At 29.9% G+C, this 20,318-nt stretch overlaps 2 protein-coding genes across 14 annotated transcripts in view; one reads left to right on the plus strand and one right to left on the minus strand.

Annotated features, from left to right (window-relative positions):
- Positions 1 to 9,918, plus strand: part of LOC143255253 (uncharacterized) — a 108,587-nt gene extending 98,669 nt beyond the window's left edge. For all 10 annotated transcript variants that reach the window (XM_076510631.1, XM_076510639.1, XM_076510635.1 and 7 more), the window contains 3 exons: positions 3,941 to 4,045; positions 7,624 to 7,827; positions 9,189 to 9,918. In XM_076510631.1, coding sequence (XP_076366746.1) covers positions 3,941 to 4,045; positions 7,624 to 7,827; positions 9,189 to 9,475 — 596 coding nt within the window. In that variant the 3' untranslated portion in view covers positions 9,476 to 9,918. The remainder of the gene's footprint in view (positions 1 to 3,940; positions 4,046 to 7,623; positions 7,828 to 9,188) is intronic.
- Positions 9,919 to 10,088: 170 nt separating this feature from the next.
- The window catches only part of LOC143255254 (myc box-dependent-interacting protein 1-like), an 81,157-nt gene continuing 70,927 nt past the window's right edge, over positions 10,089 to 20,318 (minus strand). For 2 of the 4 annotated variants that reach the window (XM_076510643.1, XM_076510642.1), the window contains one exon: positions 14,391 to 17,751. In XM_076510643.1, the coding sequence (XP_076366758.1) occupies positions 17,671 to 17,751 (81 nt within the window). In that variant the 3' untranslated portion in view covers positions 14,391 to 17,670. Of the gene's footprint in view, positions 10,229 to 10,301; positions 10,409 to 11,480; positions 11,553 to 14,390; positions 17,752 to 20,318 lie in introns of those variants that run through there. The other 2 variants (XR_013030485.1, XR_013030486.1) reach the window with 2 other exon arrangements.

Here is a 20,318-nt window from a genome sequence, read left to right on the forward strand (position 1 = left end):
TTTTCTGTTTTAGCATAGTTTATTATTTCCTTGAAATTGTAAAGTAATAATGTATCACAGATACACAAGTGAGATTTATAAGAACCAGAAGTTTAAAAATGTTAACGTGTTTATAGTTTACCTCTTAACATGACTTTGATTACATATGGTAGAATCTATGTAGTGCAGAAGGTTGTGTGTTATAATAAAATAATTTTAGTACCTCATCACATATGCATGGTTTTTGCTAAGGATCCTCTCTAAGGATGTTATGTACAAAGCACATCTCTTCTCCCTGCATGGCTTTCATAATCCACATTATGTAAGAGGGTGGCTGTTTCTTAGTACCTGTTTCAACAGTCTAATTATGCAGAAAGCCAATAGTACATTGTCCAGTAATTTAACAATGTTTCTTGAGATATGCAGTAGTTGAATGGAAGGGATGACTGAAAGTCTTACCTTGTTAAACTCATAACTTGGCTTTTTTTTCATATAAATCCAGTTTTAGTGGTAAAAAGTGTATAGAACATTGGTCTTTAAGTAAACACTTTTGTATCTTTATTCGTGATGTATATCTTGTCCCTGGTGTAGTTACTACCGATAATCATGAATGCCTTTAAAAAAGTTTCGTAACATGCTATGCCACTTTTTGTAATTTTTTTTCCCCATTGGTCAGAAGAAAATGGCAAAAAAAACTTGTCATAATTATTAAGGTTACCACTACTGGGACATGGGATAGCATTTGTCTTCAAACCTTGTGTTCATAAATTATTATTATGGCATTATAAGATGCCACACTTTGTATATCTAGACTTGTATCAAGCCTTTTTTTCTTGACAGTTCTGTTACCCTTATTTGATCCATGTTCCTTTTTTGTTTACCAGTGCCATTATGTCCAAAGGATATCCACATCCTGGAAACTAAACATCTCCAATATCAACTCACCTTTATGATTTGAAAATATGAACATCTTGCATTGGAAAAGGCTGTTACATATCCTCCCCAAAAGCAGTAAATTTTCAGTAGTATCATACTGTCTACAAAATGTCAAACTGTGCCAAACCTTGCATAACCTCTAAAAATCCTCTAAATAAACTTTAAACATTTTTTTTCACTGAAACTTTATATTTTATCAAAGTAATAAATTTCACTAAGAGCAAAGCTTAAATTAAAAATGTAATTATAGCATTATATCTGTTGACAAATTTGCCAAAGCAAATGTAAGTACAATCACATTTAAACTTATTTTAAGATTTTTTTTTTAAGATGACATTACAGTTCAAAACTTTCTTCATTGTAGTTATTTTAGACTTGTTGTTACTCCTGTCTATTAATATGGTTGTGTAAAATATTTTACAAAATATTCCAAATGAGGCCTATATAGTGAAATTATAACTTCTTTAGACTTGTATTTAATATTTTTGTAGCTACAACTTAAAATTGTATTTGCCCTACCACTGTCTACAGCATACTGCTTGGATGGCTTAAGATCCTTTTCTTTCATGACACTGCTAAGGTTATTCTCATCCAAATTATAATTCAACTTATGATAACCCACTTGTATTATTTTATATTTATTGTACTTTACCATTAGCTCTTTACCATTTATTTGCCCAACCCACTAAATTATCTAAATTTTACACACTTGCCTTTATATACATAAGCATTAACATTTGCAAAGAATGTCAAAAGGTTTTTCCTTAGTAAATTTATGATGACTATTCATTTAAATCCTAAACTTTGTTAAATACATTTTTGCAAAGCATCTTTTATTTCACTGATGTGTAAGACCAATGGGTCTGTAATTACTGGGATAGTTTTTATCACTTCCCTTGAAATGATAGTTAACATTAGTTAACTTCCAATCATATAGTATCTGCTCACAATTCAAGAACTGGAAAAAATAGTAGCAAATGCGTGGCTCACATATCCAATCTTTAACCTCCTTACAAATCCTTGGAGAAATAATACCTGGCCCAGGAGACTTATCGTTCTTTAAACTTCCCAAGTTTTCTTAACCAGCTCAGAATTAATGCATTAATCTTGTTTGAATCTATCAGCTGTTCAAGATGTGGAATACTACTAAAATCTTTGTTATTAGAAACCGAAGAAGAAGCAAAATTTAATAACCCAGCCATCTCATAATCATCAGATGCAAGCTTTATATACTCATCTCCTATTTTAAATTTTCTCTGTTTCTTGTTATTTTATAATTTAACTTATCTTGGCCCTCACTACTATCTTGTCTTAGTGTAAAACTTCCCTTACAGCTGAGTTAGTAGCCATAGTGAACAAATTTTATTTATAAACCATTCATTTTAACAAACTCCCTTCTTCATTCAACTGATTGCACAAGTCCAAGTAACAAATCTGCTTAGCCTTACATTTAGCTCCAGTGACCAACTTATAACTTCATCCCCACAGTTAATTCTGGGCAGTATCCCTAACAAAATTAAGTTATTGCCTTTATTACCCCCTTGCACTTATTAATATATCTCCTCTGACCTACCTTTTCCTATATCATTAGCCTCTATGTGCACCACATAAACTGCATCTCTGCTAGCCCTCTTTATTATATTTTATGATCTCTTAGTTATATCATCCACCTGTGCTTTTGTGTATCATAATCTGATTATTTTTTCCATATTTACACCACAGACTGTCCTATCACAAGTCTTGTCAAGGAATGACCTGTAACTATAACCTCCTTATCCTTATCTGAGCATTTTATTTTCCTCACTCCCAGCAGTTCCTCATCTGCAGAAATTTATTGCTCAGTACATTTAAATTCACTACTTTTAGTCTTAAGAGTACTCTTTCTAATTTCCTAAAAGTCATTGTTCACAGTTCTATTCCTTGCTTGTAATGCTGCTGCCATTTCCCACACTCTACACTTCTCTCTATCTATTTTCTCTAGTTTAACTATGACAGCCTTTTAACTTCTCTCTCTCAAAGTACAAACTATGTACAAATTGCACATCTTCATTACTAGAATTCTTAAAAGTACATGTCAGACCCAAATTCCCAAGTAAAACTCACTCATGATACCTATTGCCAACAAAAACTGGGAGTGTGAATGCTTTATTTCTACACCAGTTTTAACTGTTGTTCTTAAACTTAGTCTGAAAATGAATACTCAGTACCAAATACCAGTAGCCTCTTGCCAACACTGTTAATGTTAAGCCTAATATTTGTCTTTTTATCACTATTTTGTCTTCACATTAAAGTAATTGCTTATCTTTAATTATATAAAACTTAGAACTTTATTAGAAGTGACAGTTACTAATCTTTGATGTATTCATTATGTTAATAATACAATGTGTTTTGCCTCATTTATATTATAATATACCTATAATCTTATGGACCTTAGTTAGAGCAAACAAGTTAAACCTTAAAACATGAAAATACAATAAACTAGTTTTTATTTGATAAAAGCAATTCATTCAACCATTTTTTATGATTTACCAGTAAATTGAAATATACCGAAGCCTAAAATACCATTACACGTACTAAGCCTATTTTAATGTTGTAGTAAAATTTACACCACTAAACTCTGAGTGAACACTTTGACCATCTTACTTTTATTTAGCAGTTGTACTATATCTGGTTATTTTTGTGTTATTTAACCCATATTACTACAAATTATTAATGTTCAATAATTTTGAAAAAATTTATAAGAACATTTCAATGTCTTCTGTAGCTCCCTATCTTGTAGCAATAAATATGGTGTAATTTGCCTTTTCAACATATTAAGTAATTATTTTTTCTAAAATATCTTGGACTGATCATTGTTACTTTCATAATAATAAGAATTTTTTTTTAAATAGGCTGAATAATTGAAATCTTAAAAAAGCCAACAAAGGTAAATGAAGTTTTATTAAAGAACATTTTTCTTCTAGTGCTGAAATATAAATTTTATTACTGTTTCATTTATTCATCTCATGTATACTATATTATACAGTTCCCAACATTCATGATCACGGTACAGTAAACAGGGTCATACCATTTCAACAAGGAAAGGTGTCAGATAGTTCAGTTCACAGGAAAGGTGGTACACTTCTTCATGGTATGGAATGGAATGATTTTAACATCATATAATTTTTATTTATATGGATTTAATTTACTTGCTCACTTTATTAACAGTTTATTCTCTCTGTTTTTTACACCAAAGATGAAACTAAATTATTACAGGTGTATTTCTATAAATTTCTTTATTTTACAGACTAGAAAAAAGTTAAACCCCTAAAAAATGAGTTTGAAAACTACCCTATTTTTATTCTATGGTTTAATATTTGATGCATATTTGCTCCTCTTCTAAAGCTGTTTGAATTTGATTTTTGTTATCTGTATTAAGGTTTACCAGATATTTGTTGTTTTATCTCATGTGTTGCTTCTTTCTACTGCTGTTTCATTTTAATATTTTAAAAATTACTTAGATAAAATGTCTCTGTTAACTACAATCAGAAACTAAGTTCTGTGTTGTGTATCGTTAGACAACAATCTTACAAGTTTATTAATTTTAGCACAGTTTTTTTTTTTATAGTTCTTCTCCATATAGTTATTAGTGGTGTCATTTTAATATCAACCTATATTTACAAACTATAAACTTATAAAATGAAAGTTTCTTTTGTAATAGCACTTTCAAAAGTAAAGTCTGTGAGATAGATAGTAATTCATGTAGCATCATTCTTTATGAATCAATTACAGGTTTTCAGTAAGAATAATATACGTAGTAACATTTCAACCATGTGCATGCCTTAATTGTTACAGGTCACTGCTTCAAGGCTTTCTCTTCGTACTGGAGTTTTTCAGGTTTCCTGGGCTACAAAATTGAAATCTTAATTGAAACACCATTTATATCAGTTATTTATGAGACAACAAGGCTTTGTGTAGAATGTGTCAGTAGTCTTATATAAATGTAGTTTCACATACACATACGTAAATTTTTCAGTAAGTACTAATTATCCAATTTCATAATGCCAGTTTAAGATAAAGTGTAGTTTCTCTAGTATTATTATCCACATTCCTCAGGTCTTAAGTTTAGTTTTTTTGTTTTTTTTTGATGAGCAGGGATTTCAAGATTGAGGGGTTTAAATAAAGCAAAAAGGCTCAACATAGCTAGGTGGTTAAGGTGCTAGACTTGTAATCTAAAGGTCACGGGTTTGATTCCCTGTTATACCAAACATGCTCATTCTTTTTGTCATGGGTATGTTATAATGTGATGATCAATTCCACTATTTGTTGATAAAAGAGTAGCCCAAGAGTTGGCAGTGGGTGGTGTTGATTAGCTGATTTCCCTCTAGACTTACATTGCTAATTAGGGATGGCCAGTGCAGATAGCCCTTGTGTAGCTTTGCGAGAAATTTAAAAACAAACAAAGAAAACAAAGCAAATAGCATTAGTAAAACAAAAAAAACCAAAACATGTATATTACTTATAATCATCTGTATTTTAAATATCCACATTCAACTTACCACACTCTTCTGCTGATAGTAAACCACATTATTTGACGTGCAAAAAGGTTGGCATTGTATTCGTAATTTTTAACCATTGGTTCTTTTATCAAGGGTTTGGACACTCCAAATATCTTTAATCTATGCTCACTGCAGCAATATAGCCACAAAAGCTTAGATTGTCAGAATAAGCTATGCTTTAACTGCTGGGGCTCACATTCCTTTTATTCTGGATCATATTTCAACTTGATTTAGGAGAAAAGGTTACAAAGAATCAAGATCCATAGAACATCTTGTTTCTTGAAGTGATAAAGATTGTGGAATATTTTTAAAAACATACTTATGTATATGCTATTGCAATTTTATTTCACAGCCACAATGGGAGTGCCAACAAGTACTTCCTGTTCTGCCTGAATAGTTTTTCTCCAACCACATAGTTTGTTACCCTACAGGAACAAATTGATAAGTACACTTCCCTTCTCTTTTCCTACCAGTGGTGAGCAACCAAGACAATTTGCATCAACTGCAAAGTGAATAACTATTATTTAGTTTCACCTTTACTCATTATTCATTGATTAGACAGATTATATTTAATACATAAGTAGCCAGAGATTTGGTGGTGGATGCTGCCAGCCAGGTACCCTCCCTTTGATTATTTGTATTATCTTGACATTAATAAATTAATTGATTATCACAATAATCAAAAACATTAGAAAGCAGAAACTCTATTTTCAGTTAATTAATTTTTTATTAGCAGCATTAATCATAGGTTCAATTAATTAAAAAAGTTATGATTAATCAGTTAATTGTTATTCCTAAGTAATTTATTCATTTGCTCAGGTCTACTTTAAACTTCTCCAGTCCAGGTATTGCACTTGGAGTTCTGTGAAGTCCACTTCAGAAATTTCCATCTTTTTGTTCTAGTATGCTGCAAAGCTCCAGTTTGTGTCTTCATACATAAGTGGGCTCTGCTTTTTGAAAATAGATGGTCTGCTGTTATAACTATTGGCTCTTCTTATATCAAGACAAAGTTGATCAAGATTGGTCTGACATGGAATGATATTGTTGATTGTGATGATCAGTCCATCTCACCATTACTTTCTTACCATACCCCACTTTGTGATTTTTTGTCAATTCACCTGAAAAAGTATCAACTTATCTCTTCTGTAAACACCTTTTGAATCTTTCCTCTGTCCATATTTGTATGGATGGTTTGCTCTTGTTCTTCAGTCGTACAGGATCCTTGTACATATTCTGCATTCACTGAGAAGTTGTATGCGTTCTCACTTTCTCAGAATTACCTAGAAGCTAAGTGATATACTAATTATAGCAAAGATAACCTTGGGATCATTTAAGACCAGTCCTTACCCCCATCTCTCTTAGATATTCAGAAAAGACTTGCTCATTTCTCACTTTCATTTATTTATAGCTAGTTTTCTTTGTACTCCTGTCTGTATTAAAATGCAAGAGAACAAACTGTGGCCAAACTAGTTTCCACTAGTGACATTACAGCTTTGTCTATTTCATATTTGGATTTTAAGTCAGTAAGGTAATGTTTTATGCCAGTTACAATGCGAATTGGGGTGAGTAACATTTAAATAAGCTATTCCAGATAGTGTGCTATCAATGATTACAGATGTAGTTTGAGCAGGAATGTGAGGGAGGAAGTTGTCTTCATGAAGCTCTGTATTGGCCGTTATTTTATTGATCATTATTTTCTCTTACAAAGGAGTAGCCCAACAATATATGAGCGGCATTGCATTCAATTCACAAATGTCCACATATTGTTTTTCTGCCATCTGAGCAGTGGCACCAATTTATATGTATTTTCAGTCATGGTATTTTAGTGACATTGGATAGTGTTATTGGCAGTGATGACACTGTCCAGCTTGATCTTTTTTTTAACTTTCTTTATGGGACACAGGCCTGTTTTGATTGCATTATGTAAAGTATCTGTTTTATGTTTTTATCATTTACTTCACTTTTTTTTTTTTTATTTATAGTACTTGCTGTTTGAAAACAAGATAACTATTGTGTTGGTCTAGGTAGCCTATGTGGTTTTCAACCATAAACTTCTGAACCAAACCAAGGTGATTTACGTGGTAATTACCAGTTATTTATATGTCAGGCCTATTGGAAAAAATAAAAACAAAGGAGTGAAATAAAGATGTGTACATTTGTTCTTTGACAGGACTACCCCTGCATCATCAGTTCAATCCTCTAATGCTTCAGTCATCCCAACCCATGGTAAGATTTCCTCATGTCACCTCAGGCCAAATATCCACAGTAAACAGGCAACCCAAGGTTCACAGGCAACGAAGTCGAGGTGGAAATGTATCATCCAACAGAAGTGTAAGCTCCATTGACAACTCTCCAATTTTGAATGATAGAGGAAGTAAGTGTTGGATAAGAGAAATAAAGGAGACCAAAATATAGACAGAAACAGTTTTTACGTACATATTGTATACTTACATCAGATAAAAGCTTTATACAACCATTACCTTATAGAAGAACTAAATATAGTATGTTAGGCTTAGGTTAAATACTTTACTTTCAACAAATTTAATGCAGTAATTTAAATCTAAGAAACATACTGCCTTCACTAATGTGCATATAAGAAAGCTAAGAGAGAATCATTTTATATAAAATACAATTAATTTTTCAAAAATGAGGAAATATGTTTATACAAATTAATTTTCTGTATCTCTGTGGTTTTGCTATTGAATTCTCAGCATCCTGGTTTATTGCAAGAAATTTATTTCCTGAGTTCATGAATTATCTTAAAATTTTGTTGCTGAACATTAGAAATGAATGAACAATTTGATCAATACTTATTAGCAGTATCAGTGTTATGTAAATGAAGATTAAACTATTACTGCCAAACTTACGTGATTTGTCTTTGCTGTGGTAGAGTTACTAATGTTATATGCCACCATCATGGATGTTTAACTGCTGAGTAGAGATCAAACACTGATAGTACTTGCTGCCAACCTTTTCTGTTTATATATTGTAGAAAGACTTTAATTTTCCCTGTATCAAGACATGTTTCCGATAATGTAGTCATAATTTTTGATGGTCAGTGGTAATCAGTTGATTAGTAAATATCACTGATCGGTTCTGCTGAACTATGTTTTTCTTTATTATAAGTAGTTTTGGATTGCTTTAGAATTAAATTGAGTAATGTGTACTTAGGTGGAAAGATAGTATGTTTAACAGTTTCTTTATTCATGTAGAATTACATCAAACACCAATAGAGGAGAAAAGTAATTACAGTTATACATGAAAAAAAAAGTATTCAGAGTTGTTTACAAACACAAAATACAAGCTACGAATTGAAGTATATGAATTAAAAATATATGCATACACTCATACACGAAAGAAATACATATAGTTTTAATGTAGCAGTCAGGAATAAATCTTGAAAGCAAAGGGTATAATAGAATATATTTGAAGAATTCTGCAACAAACAGGGAATGTACTAGAATTTCATAATTCAGTGAAGAGCATGAATATTCTGTTGCATTATCAGCTCTGTGTTTAGTAATTTAAATATTAATATAAAACTAAGAGAAGATCAAATTTATAAGCATTTAAAAGAATTTATAACAAAAGTTGCTCTAAAACTAACAGATGGTGCACAAAAATAGATTGTTTAGTGATTTAACGTGTTGAGTTCCCAACTAAGACCACTCTGATGTAAACATTTTTTCATGCTTTATTTTTCAAATACAACAAAAAGAATGTCTATTCCTCAAGGTTCACAGTTTCTTGAAGTAGAAGGTCTCCCAGATGGAATGAAACGTTATGACGTAGAACGATACTTAGAGCCGGTGACTGCACTAGGGGCCAAGATAGAGTTTGTTTGTACTAACAGTAGCAGATCAAAGCCACTGGGGAATGACAACATCACAAAGACTAAATATCAAGTGTTAGCAATATTTGAATCTAGCACAGCTGCCCAGACTGCACTTTTAAAAATCAAAACAAACAAATTTCAGCTTCGACAACGTGGGAAGGAAATCAGCTTCAAGACTTTAAGTTAACCCTGGAATTATACCTAAACTATTCCATACAAACTATTTTTTTAAGTGAACCATTTGATATCCACTTATTCGTAGAATAAGAAACCTTCTCTCCTCACAAATTTTTGTCATCTTGTACTCAGCTTAGTAAGGAAATTTTAAGTTACATTTTGATGGTCAATTGTAGAAAGACTAATTTTCCCTGTTTCTGATGATGATGTCATAATTTTTAATTTTTGTGTTGCAACTTTGTGGCCTTGCTGGTAAGCTTTTGACATCCTGCCTTGTTGCAAGAGTTTAGTTCTGTGATTATGAATCCTGTTATTCTGTAGTGTTTTAACTGGTGAAGAATACAGTATGGAAGCTGATATGCTGTAGTGAAGTTTTTCATTTGTTTCCTTTTTTTTCACTGTTTTTGATAAGAATCAGTGATGTTAGAAAAAATAAATTGAAATGTTAAATTATGTGTTTTCCTTGTCTTAGAATGAAGTCAGTGTTATATAATATGAGAAAAAACAACTTTGGCAGTAGCATCTCATAATGAATCATTGCTAGCACTACCTCACCTACTAAACTCAATCCAGAAAAAGCAAAAATTAAATTTATACAAAATCCACATAATTATTTGCTGCTAAGTATTCCCAAAATAAAACTGATTTAGTCAGTAAAGGAAGCATGTTCTTCACTTGTTTACAAGTGTATTTACAGCTCAGATGTAAAACACTTCAGGCTCCCTGGCTTTAAATCGTTGTTAGCCCAGTGCATGCACACACCCTAAATAACAAAACAACAACAAAAAAATTCAAATCTTTTGGGTATACAGTGATTACATTTATGTTGTTTACATAATCATGGATAACTGCAGTTTTATTGGCCATTTAAATGTATTCTAGAAACGTTTAAAATAACAGTAGGGATGATATTTTGTCAGATAACTCTTGTTTCACTCCTCTACTGCAAAAGATACAAAAGAAATAAACTTCATGAATTATTTTCTGTTAGTGATCACATATTTGGGTTAAAGAGACAATTTAAAAAATTCTGCATACATGAATTGTTAACATGGTCACTGGTAGCACTATAAGAAACATTATATATGTATTTGATGCATTAGTTTAAATGTCAGTTTGTATGAAGTTTCTAAACAAAACAAGCAAATAAACAATCATACGTTAAAAATGTACAAGTTTTTTAGTTATAGACTCTGTGATATTTGTCTTCCATATTGGTAAATAATTTACACATTTATTCACCTGTGTATGGCAGTGCATTTGTGTGAAGAATTTCAATGAATCGTTAATTAGTTAGTGTAGCAGGTGAATAAAAAAGAAATTTTGTTTGACTTCATCTGGTGGTAAAATAAAGAAACTAATAGCATGTGAAAAGCTGTTTTTATAAAAAGTTTTATAAGAATGTTCTGATTAACTAGTTGCACTGTATTTACTTAAATGTGGGAATATTTTGATGCCCTCTAGAAGCAAGTGTACACACTTCCCTATAAACAAGTAGAATAACTCAAGTTCTGATATATCTGTATAAAAAAATTAAAGAATACCTTATTTCATTTTATATTAAAAATTGTTAGTTATTTTTAAAGATTTTCAACAAACCAGTGAAAAAAGTTGGATTCACTTTGTTTGGGTTTAATTTGTTTTTATATCTTATATTGAAAATGGGTGAACAAATAGTGCTGGAGATATTTGTTAGTAATAGGGGCAGGGGACACTTTTAAAATATAACAAGAGATTTAAGTCATCTTATTCAAATAAATTCCACATAAAATATTGAAAGAACAGGCTGTCGTACAACTGCACAAAAGTGAATAAAGTTATTAATATCAAGGATAAAAAGAGGTAAATTATAAATCTTTGTTACTTATACACATTTAAATTAGTTTTTGCTATTTTGTTAGGTATGTACAGGGTGTTCAGAAAGTCACTGTGCACTTGTATATTTATTAACAGACATGTTTCAATATAAAATACAGGAGGTAAATATGAATGACAATTATAAACAATGTATCTACCAGGTTGTCGGAATATGTTGTCAATAAGCCATACACATTCTTCAGTTGTTAAAACCATATTGGGATCAAAATCTGAAATATAATAAAATATGATTACAAAACTGCACAGTGACTTTCCAAACACCCTATAGAAGCCAAATTTTATTTTTAGTATAGTATTCCCTCTATTGTAAACTTTCTAGTGAATATCTTCATGAAGGTTAATTCTTTTTAGCTAGCTATAAGAATTAGGATTAAGTGTTTTCAAGAATATTGTAATATATCCTTGTAAAATATGAATTTGATTTGTTATTGGTAGCTTACTGATAACAAGAAAAATTACAGTTAACATTTATGAATGAAAACATGTCCACATTAGTGACAATTTCGTATAATTCTATGTTTGTAATCAAAAAGTTAAGAAATAAACATCTAAAAAGAAAAATTGAAACTGGTTAAAATTCAGTATAAGATCTTGATACTTAGCACTTGTATATCGATTGTAATATTAAGTTAAGTTTTTTTAATCCTATGGCCTCAGTCTTGTGGGTTAGCCTTCTACAGGCAGTCTATATTCATCAGTCTTTAAATAAAGTATTGATATCTTAACCTAAGAAAGGTACAATTATGCATGCTTTCAATCCCCCCTTCACATTAACATACTAGCAGTCACTTTACTAGAATCAATACATCCTTGTAAACAGAAAAGGGTGTGTGTTGTTATTGTTCTTATTTATCAAAATGGTAACTTATTTGTTAAAATACAAAAAAATTGTAATTTTTATTCAGGTCTAAAATACCATACCTAAGGAGCTTAACATGGTTGAGAGATTAATATCTTGGGCTACAGGTATGCCATTCATATTCCACTAACTGTTTAAAGTACCAGGTCATCCCTAAAGTAACATCTGATTTTAGGTTCTGTTATTATTAACTACTTTCTGCCAACAATTCACAAAGTTCTTGGGGTTTGGAGAAAAAGAATGTAGAGGATAATTTTAACATCATATGCTCTAAACTCTTTTTCTATCAAGATAGTTATGCAAACTTCAGAACAGATGATAATCAGATGGTGCAAGGTCTGGAGAATAAGGAGGATGTAGAAGTTTTTCCAAGTCTAGCTCTTCAATCTTTGCAGATGTGATCCTTGCTGTGTGGGGCTGTGCATTATCCTGGTGTAACGCTACCTTTACGACTAATCAAAGTAGCCCTCTTTTCTTTCAATGCAACATTTAAGTTCTCTAACTTTTGACAATATAAGTCTAATGTAATCACTACATTAAGTGGCAGCAACTAAAAGTGGATCACACCAACAATATCCCACCAAACACTTAACAATATTTTATTTGTATAACCTTAAGAAACTCATAAATGAATATCAATTTTTTTTAGTAAACATCACCTCTTATTTTTGCTACCCTAATACCAACTGTATCTGTTGAAAAATTAGAAATTAAATTTGTATTTGCTTTTTCTTAGAATAACTACTTTGTAGCAGAAAGCTACAATTATTAGATTTAAGACTCTTGGCCTCTTAACTTTTTACAACTAATTTTCTTTTATTAGTCTTTGAACTGTGTTTACTGCAAATAGCAATAAATTAGACAGTATAAGTGTGGAGAGGTTAGGGTAAAAAACGTTTCAGTTTTAGATCATGCACACAACATCAATTAAAAATTCATTTTTTTCCCCAACTACAATTTCTTGTTTTATGTAATAATTCCTTAATTTAGTTACTTCTGTTAAAAAAAAGTAAACAAAAGTGAATATTTAATAAAGCACTTATTCCTTGGCCAGTTTTTATTTTAATGCCTGTTTTCTTAAATCTTTTTTTTCTATGTTCGTTGTTCAAAATATAATTCATATAACATTTAAATATACATTTTAGAATGCTGAAAGTATACCAGGCACTGTAATAGAATTCCTAAGATCTACTCTATTGATCTGGGTTTTTAAATAGGTTTGTAAACTTCCATTATTCTTTGAAGCACTAAATCTATGCACATCAAGTTCTAGTTGTAAAATATTGGCTTTAGCCAGGAAAATAAAATAGACCATCATCATAATCACATGGTTCACTGAATGACCTTTCTGTTGATTACACTATGTAACACAAATTTTGTTCCTGGATAGTATGTGTTATTTCTTAATTGCTAATGTTGTAAAAGTACAGAAATTGGCCATTATTCCCTTCAAACTTTGCTTTTGTGACTTGAATAATGAAATTTAGAAATTATTCTATTTCCTATGTAAAAGGGGCAAATCTGCACATTTTCATTTACATAAAGGTGTGAATAAAACAACATGAATTAAGATTTACATGTATTTATTACTAAAATTACACAAAAATGTTTAGAAGTGAGTAGTTTTTCGAGATTTGCGACTGTAATGTAAATTACTTTCACGTATCAGCCCCCAAATATTGTCTCCCATCATGTTTTCATTATTGGTATTTCAGAAAATAATTTGTAAGTAGCATCTTAAAAAGGATTTAAGCCATGAGAATTTGTTAACCAGTGATATTAAAAAAAATGAAAGGACTAATAATATCATTCAAAATTACCCAATAAATTTCATCTTTTATAGCCTCTATCATCTTTGAGCTCACTTAAATTTACTTAGCTTATAAATGCTTATTTTAACATGATGGAACATGGTTATACAGATTTACCAAGATACAAAATAAGAGAAATGTAAATGAACCACTTAACCTCTACACTATAAATTGCTAGTGCAATGATAAATGTAAACATTTCTGTATACTAGATATATATTTAAACTTAATGTTGAGAGTTGTTATACTCGGGTCATAAATATGTATTTTGACAGGGGTAGGAATCATCTTCAGCAACTAGCCTCTGGAAAGGGTTGCCTTCAAATATGATAGATGAAGTTGACTTTATAGGAGTACAAGGAAAGACTTGATAATAGTTGAATGATAAAAGCTGGCTTTGTGTGTTTTATTTTAGTCTAGTATGAAACACACATTACAAAAAGAGCAAAACAGAGATTTAGTTGTACAATCCAGCTATCAACACATCAAAAAATATAAATTGCGAGAATTACTGTAAGGTCGTTCCTAAATATACTCCAAGAACAGCATCTTTGTAATAAAAATTTACAAATACAACTATGAAAAATACATGTATATTTGGATTTGGTTAAAAAATACATTGTCTCAATGTGTAATTTCACTTTCTATATACATTTGTTCATGCTAAATAGATTTCAATCAGATTTTGGCTTACGAGTGAAATCATGCCCATGCTGTACAATTGCTATATGAGTATTAAGTTTAATATTTCTGTAACTGGTTTCATATGTTCCATAGAGCACTGAAACTTATTTTTCTTTCAAAATGCTACTTCTAATTGTCACAAGGTATATTCAAAAAGTTGCACAAGTAACAGTTCAAATTATACTCAATTTGAGATTTATTTATTCTTAGGACAGAAGGATTTCCAAATTACCACAAATTAACATATAAATCAGTAAAATGCACCAATAAAACCACAACTTGCATATAGTAATCACTTGAAGCTTTGATATGATACACATCTTTGAACAATAGGATACATTTTTACAATAGTAATACTTATTGTAACTAATCACAGATTGGGCTTTGTTTGAAATGAATGACAAAAATAAATCCATATGGTCTCATCTGTGGAAGTAAATAATTCTGTGATGTACAAAAATACTGTCAAATTACCTACATCAAGTAAATTTTAAAATTTAATAGAAACTGTTCAAAAATATATTTTATTTGCTATTACAATCATAGTTTGGCTATAGGAACTACAATGTCAAAATCTTTCACCACTATTAAATGCTAGACCATTGGTTCTCAAACTTTATTTTTATTTATGAACCACTTAAAATTATTTCTTTGATCTCACTATGCTATCTCTTACTTTCCAAGAGCCACAATGCAGATTATTCTACAGTAGAAGTCAACAAACTATAACATATTTCAAATAAGGAACTTGATAAAACGTACATACCACAATCATATTCAGATAACTATGGAATTTTTGTTTTAAACATTCCACAAAACAAAGTTCAAAACTCCATTTTAAAGGCAGGTTATATATCATAAGCAGACATCTGTATATACAAAAATATGCACATACAAAATAGCTATGTTGACTTGTTCTTAAAATGATTATTTAGCCAATATTATTATAATTATTGTTCACAGAGCTAAAGATCTGAAATATATTACCCTATAACACATTTCTTGTAAGTAATCAACTGAATCACGTAGTTAAAAATGTATATATCATTAACTGTAAAAAGCTTATTTCTTTTGTCACTCTGTCAGAAATGCTCTCATGCTCCTTTTTTTGAAATACTCAACAAGATATAGTCATTTAGCAACAAAAGAATCACCTGAGTGTTCTTAGGCCAACTATGATGTTTATGCTGAATGCTCAATATTCACGTTGATTAATTACAAAGATTTATTTTTTAATTCTTTAATTTTTTGCTAGCTTCTGGTGATATAACAGCAAAATAGTTTAATTCAGAAGTTTCATGACAATGAGTTGTAGTCAAAAGCAAAATAAAATTTACCAAGTAGCATTTTAGTTAAGCCTTACATTACGTTTATGTATAAGCCTAATGATCAAGTCATACTACAAATAGGCCTACTATTACTTACATTATAGTAAGTTTTAAATGATGAATAAATGTTAATTAATAAATATTCTTTTGGTATTTTACCACATTATCAACATGGCCTTAAAACATAAGTAAAAATAAATATTTGTTACTACCATTTATCTTTTATCCTTTATACAATCAAAAAGTTGAAAACTTGTATCACAATGTCCACACTATGTTTTCTATATGTTGACCTAAATAAAGTGAGAAAGGTCAAAAGCACTATTTATGTCTCCTTAAAGTACACACATACTTTTGTTCATGGTAATGTTATTTTTTTGTGAATTTTTAATTAAAAATTTGGTGATTAAAGAATTATGTCTAGATTGATGAAATAAGTGAAGAGTAGATGCATTTAGGAAGTACAGACATCATCTTTCATGGGTTTTTATATTTGTATATGTAATAAAAGAAAAACAAACCCTTCATACCTCAAATTAAAATTAATACACACAAAAGCCAATGACAACAGTTGAAACCATTAGCTGATACCCCCACAAAATGTAAAATATTTGACCATCACCATCCAAACTTTTGCTTTCTCTAATATTATCATAAGGCTTTCAAAATGTTACATACTTTACAAAAGCAGAAAGTTGAGCAAACCTTTTGGTATTAAGTTCTGAGTTTGTGACCAAGTTATTAATACAAATGTTCACAAAGGAAGTTACACCCAACCCATGAGCTAAGCTGCAGAAACAAAACAGAAAACCCAAAAACAATTCACAAATATATTACAAACTATATGCAATAATGAGCATTTTTATCAACTCTTCTCTCTCAACTATTGGCAAGAATGACAACTAAACGACAGTGACACAACAAAACTACATTGGTCAAGTACTTACATTTGAGGTTGCTAGAGTTACACTACTAGATGATTCCTATGGAAGAATACTCACGTAACAACTACAAAACCTAATATGATAAATAATACATCATGTTTCAAATTATTTTTGAACACTTCCATCTCAAAATTTGTTTAAAAGAAAAAACTGTGCAACAACAATTTAACATTTTATAGCACCAGGTTTATATATATTCAGAAACTACAGTTTAATGAACTAAATCATTTTGCATAGCTTTATCCAAATGTACTAGAAAAGGTGAAGTTAAAAGTTCCTTGGATGTATTAATTTCACCATGTATGTTAACAAAAACTGTTAAACATCAAGTACCAAATACAGAATAACAAAAAACTGTTTGCAATACCTTTGTTTAAAACAAATTCTAATTTACACTTGGTTTCTTATGATACAAGGAATTTCTTGACTGAAATTACACTATTTTGTTCAGTAAAATAGAAGATATCACCCTCCAAGTCTTAATATATACCTTCCCAAGGTTTAACAATTAAAAACAGTCTTATAAAAAGAAAATCAGATACAATGTACATTCTTTAACAACCAATGTTTAAATATTTTCAACTCTGATGTTTTCTATACTTGCATTCTTTTCTAAGCTGCAAACATTCCTTGGGAGAGGTATTAAAAACCTCAGGAAATAAAGCATCCAAACTGTGACACAATTTTTTTTAAAAGAAATCTTAAATGGGACGACTGAAATTTGCTGGGAAGAGACCTTTTTCATTGGTTGACTCCTTGATACCCATCAGCCATCCTTCTTCCTGTAAATCAGTTTATTAAATAGTATGATTATTATGTTTTAAACAGAGAATTATAGATAAAGTTTAACAAATCTTAGTAAAATGCCTAACTTTTCACTTTTGACTGGTAGGCATTCCAGTAAAATTAGACTTAAAATATATTTATATTTAAATTGTTGTTGTTTTTTAAATTAAAAGTCACATTCAGTATCAAATGAAAAGTTTAAAAAAGTTGAAAGTTTATTTCCATCTAAATATGAATATTGTACTTCCAGTTTGTTTTCTGGCTTTTAAACTTGTTTTAGTTTTAAAATTTTAACATTTTTGGTTAGCTTGAAATTTACGTTTATTCATTTGTTAATTTTTTATTGGTTAAACTTGCACTTATAATATTACCCTGGAAGGTCTTGAAACCTTTGATTAATTTCCAGCTTTCACAACAGTGTAAAGCCAGAAAGTGGAGATTAATGTATCAGTCAAGAACACAACAGTCTTATATAAAAATTAATCATGTTTAAGTTTTGTATGTTTAAAAGTAACACTGTAACCTTAAGACAGTTTTTAAATACTTCCAAAATAATTAGAAGCCTGGAACTATTTCCTGGTAATAACCAGGTGTTATGTTATTGAACTTTGCAAACATATTATTCTACAAAAAGCTATCAGGTAAAGATACTCAATTTTAATAAGTATGAAAAAGCCAAGGTCTACAACAGAAAACAAATCAAATGATTGAAGTCATTTTTACTGAATGTAATTAAGTTTATTGTATTCAAACATGCACAAATAAAAGAATTTCTTACTTAAACTAAACTATCTATCATATATAAATTAATTTTGACAAAGATATATTGTTAGTAAAACTTCATACTAAGATACCTGAAAAAGGTAACTGTCCTGTCCTTTTAAAAGGTGAGGTTATAATTCATTAATACACCACTGTCAGTTGTACTGTTGTTTAGTTGTAAGTACCAAAATATATTAATGGATATCAAACAAATTAAAACAAACTGAATAAATAAAGTGGATCTTTATTCACTAATAATAAACTGAATGTCTAGAAATAAGTTTGTTTGTTTGTTTTTGCAAAACAATGTTCCATAACAAAATTTCATAATCTAAAAATGACAAGTATAATCAAATTTTACAATTTTCCCAGAAAAAAAACCATATACTGTTTAAAACGTTTATGCAAAGTTTCACACAATTTTGCTAACCCTATGTGCATAGGTGGGGGTTGAAATGCACCTGTCATATTTTAAGTTATGTTCAAATTTTAAATAAACAACATTTTCTATGTGTGTCAATAAGGTAGGATTAAAATGTAGTTTAATTCAAATTTTAATTACAGAAGTATTAATCTTGTAGTTTTGTCACAAAAATGTATAAAACAAAATGATTTTTAGGTTTATTAGGCAAGGTTTAGTAGTTGTTAGATACAGTTCAAAGAGTAACAAAAAACAAAATTAAATTAAAGCAATTGTCAAAATGAAAGAACTGAACATTTTAGGATAAATAAGTAACTATCTGTTACAATTTTTAGTAATTCTAGAAAGAAAAATAGGTAATTTAGATTTCACATCTTTTTGTAATGTTTACACAATCAGGTGAATGTACCTAGTCTGAATAGCATTAGGTTAGTGAAAATAACAGTTAAATAAAAGGTATTAAGTTTTACAGAGAAAAAAAATGATATTAATGCAGAAGGTTCTAGAGTCACACAAATGAAATTTGAAAACTGAACTGAAAAAAAAAAACATTCTTATCATGAAAATCATCTTCTGTGCCCACTAACCAGACTCTGGCAATATAATTTAAGCACAAATTTCTAGTAACAATATCTCATCAAAAATTCCGATTTCATGTGGACAATGCACTTCTCATATTTACTAGGAACTTGCCAAATTTCATGAAGTAAATTTGAAATTATAGTAAACACAACAATTAAATGTTTTCACTAATAATTAAAATAACAGAGGATGTTAGTGATAACCTTCTAGTCCAGAAATTTAGCAATACTAAAGGAACCTGTTTTCAAAATATAATGGCACAAACCTTTACTGTAGGCTTAGTATCAGCAGTACAGTCATGTAGCAATACACAAATTGTTTTATGGAGAATTTATTTTCTACATGTTTAAATTTCATTGAAGATAGCTTCAGTAAAAGGATTAGGGTTGGAAAATACAGAGGTACCAAATTTTGTTAAGGTTGCATAAAGCAACATTTAATAATTACACTGACTCAATAAATGGCACATTGGAGGCAGTAAAATTCAACTACCACTGCATCAGTAACAATCCTATTGGTGGTAACATCAGAAATAGCATATAGAGTAAGATTAATTTTGATTATTCTTTCTTTCCATGAAAACTGATAAGAGAAAATTTTAATAAAAAATATCACTTATAAGGAATCATACTTTTTAAACAATATATATAATACAGATCTTTCAGCACTTTAATTAAAATGTTCAGAAAAACTGATGGAAAAATTTAGCAAGTATAAGGAGTTATCACAATAAGTTATCAAATTATTTAAACCATGTCCTCTCTTAATTCACTTAATACATGTAAAAAAAATGTTATA

The sequence above is a fragment of the Tachypleus tridentatus genome, chromosome 7 (assembly GCF_004210375.1).
Source record: "Tachypleus tridentatus isolate NWPU-2018 chromosome 7, ASM421037v1, whole genome shotgun sequence".
In the NCBI taxonomy this organism is placed as follows: domain Eukaryota; kingdom Metazoa; phylum Arthropoda; class Merostomata; order Xiphosura; family Limulidae; genus Tachypleus; species Tachypleus tridentatus.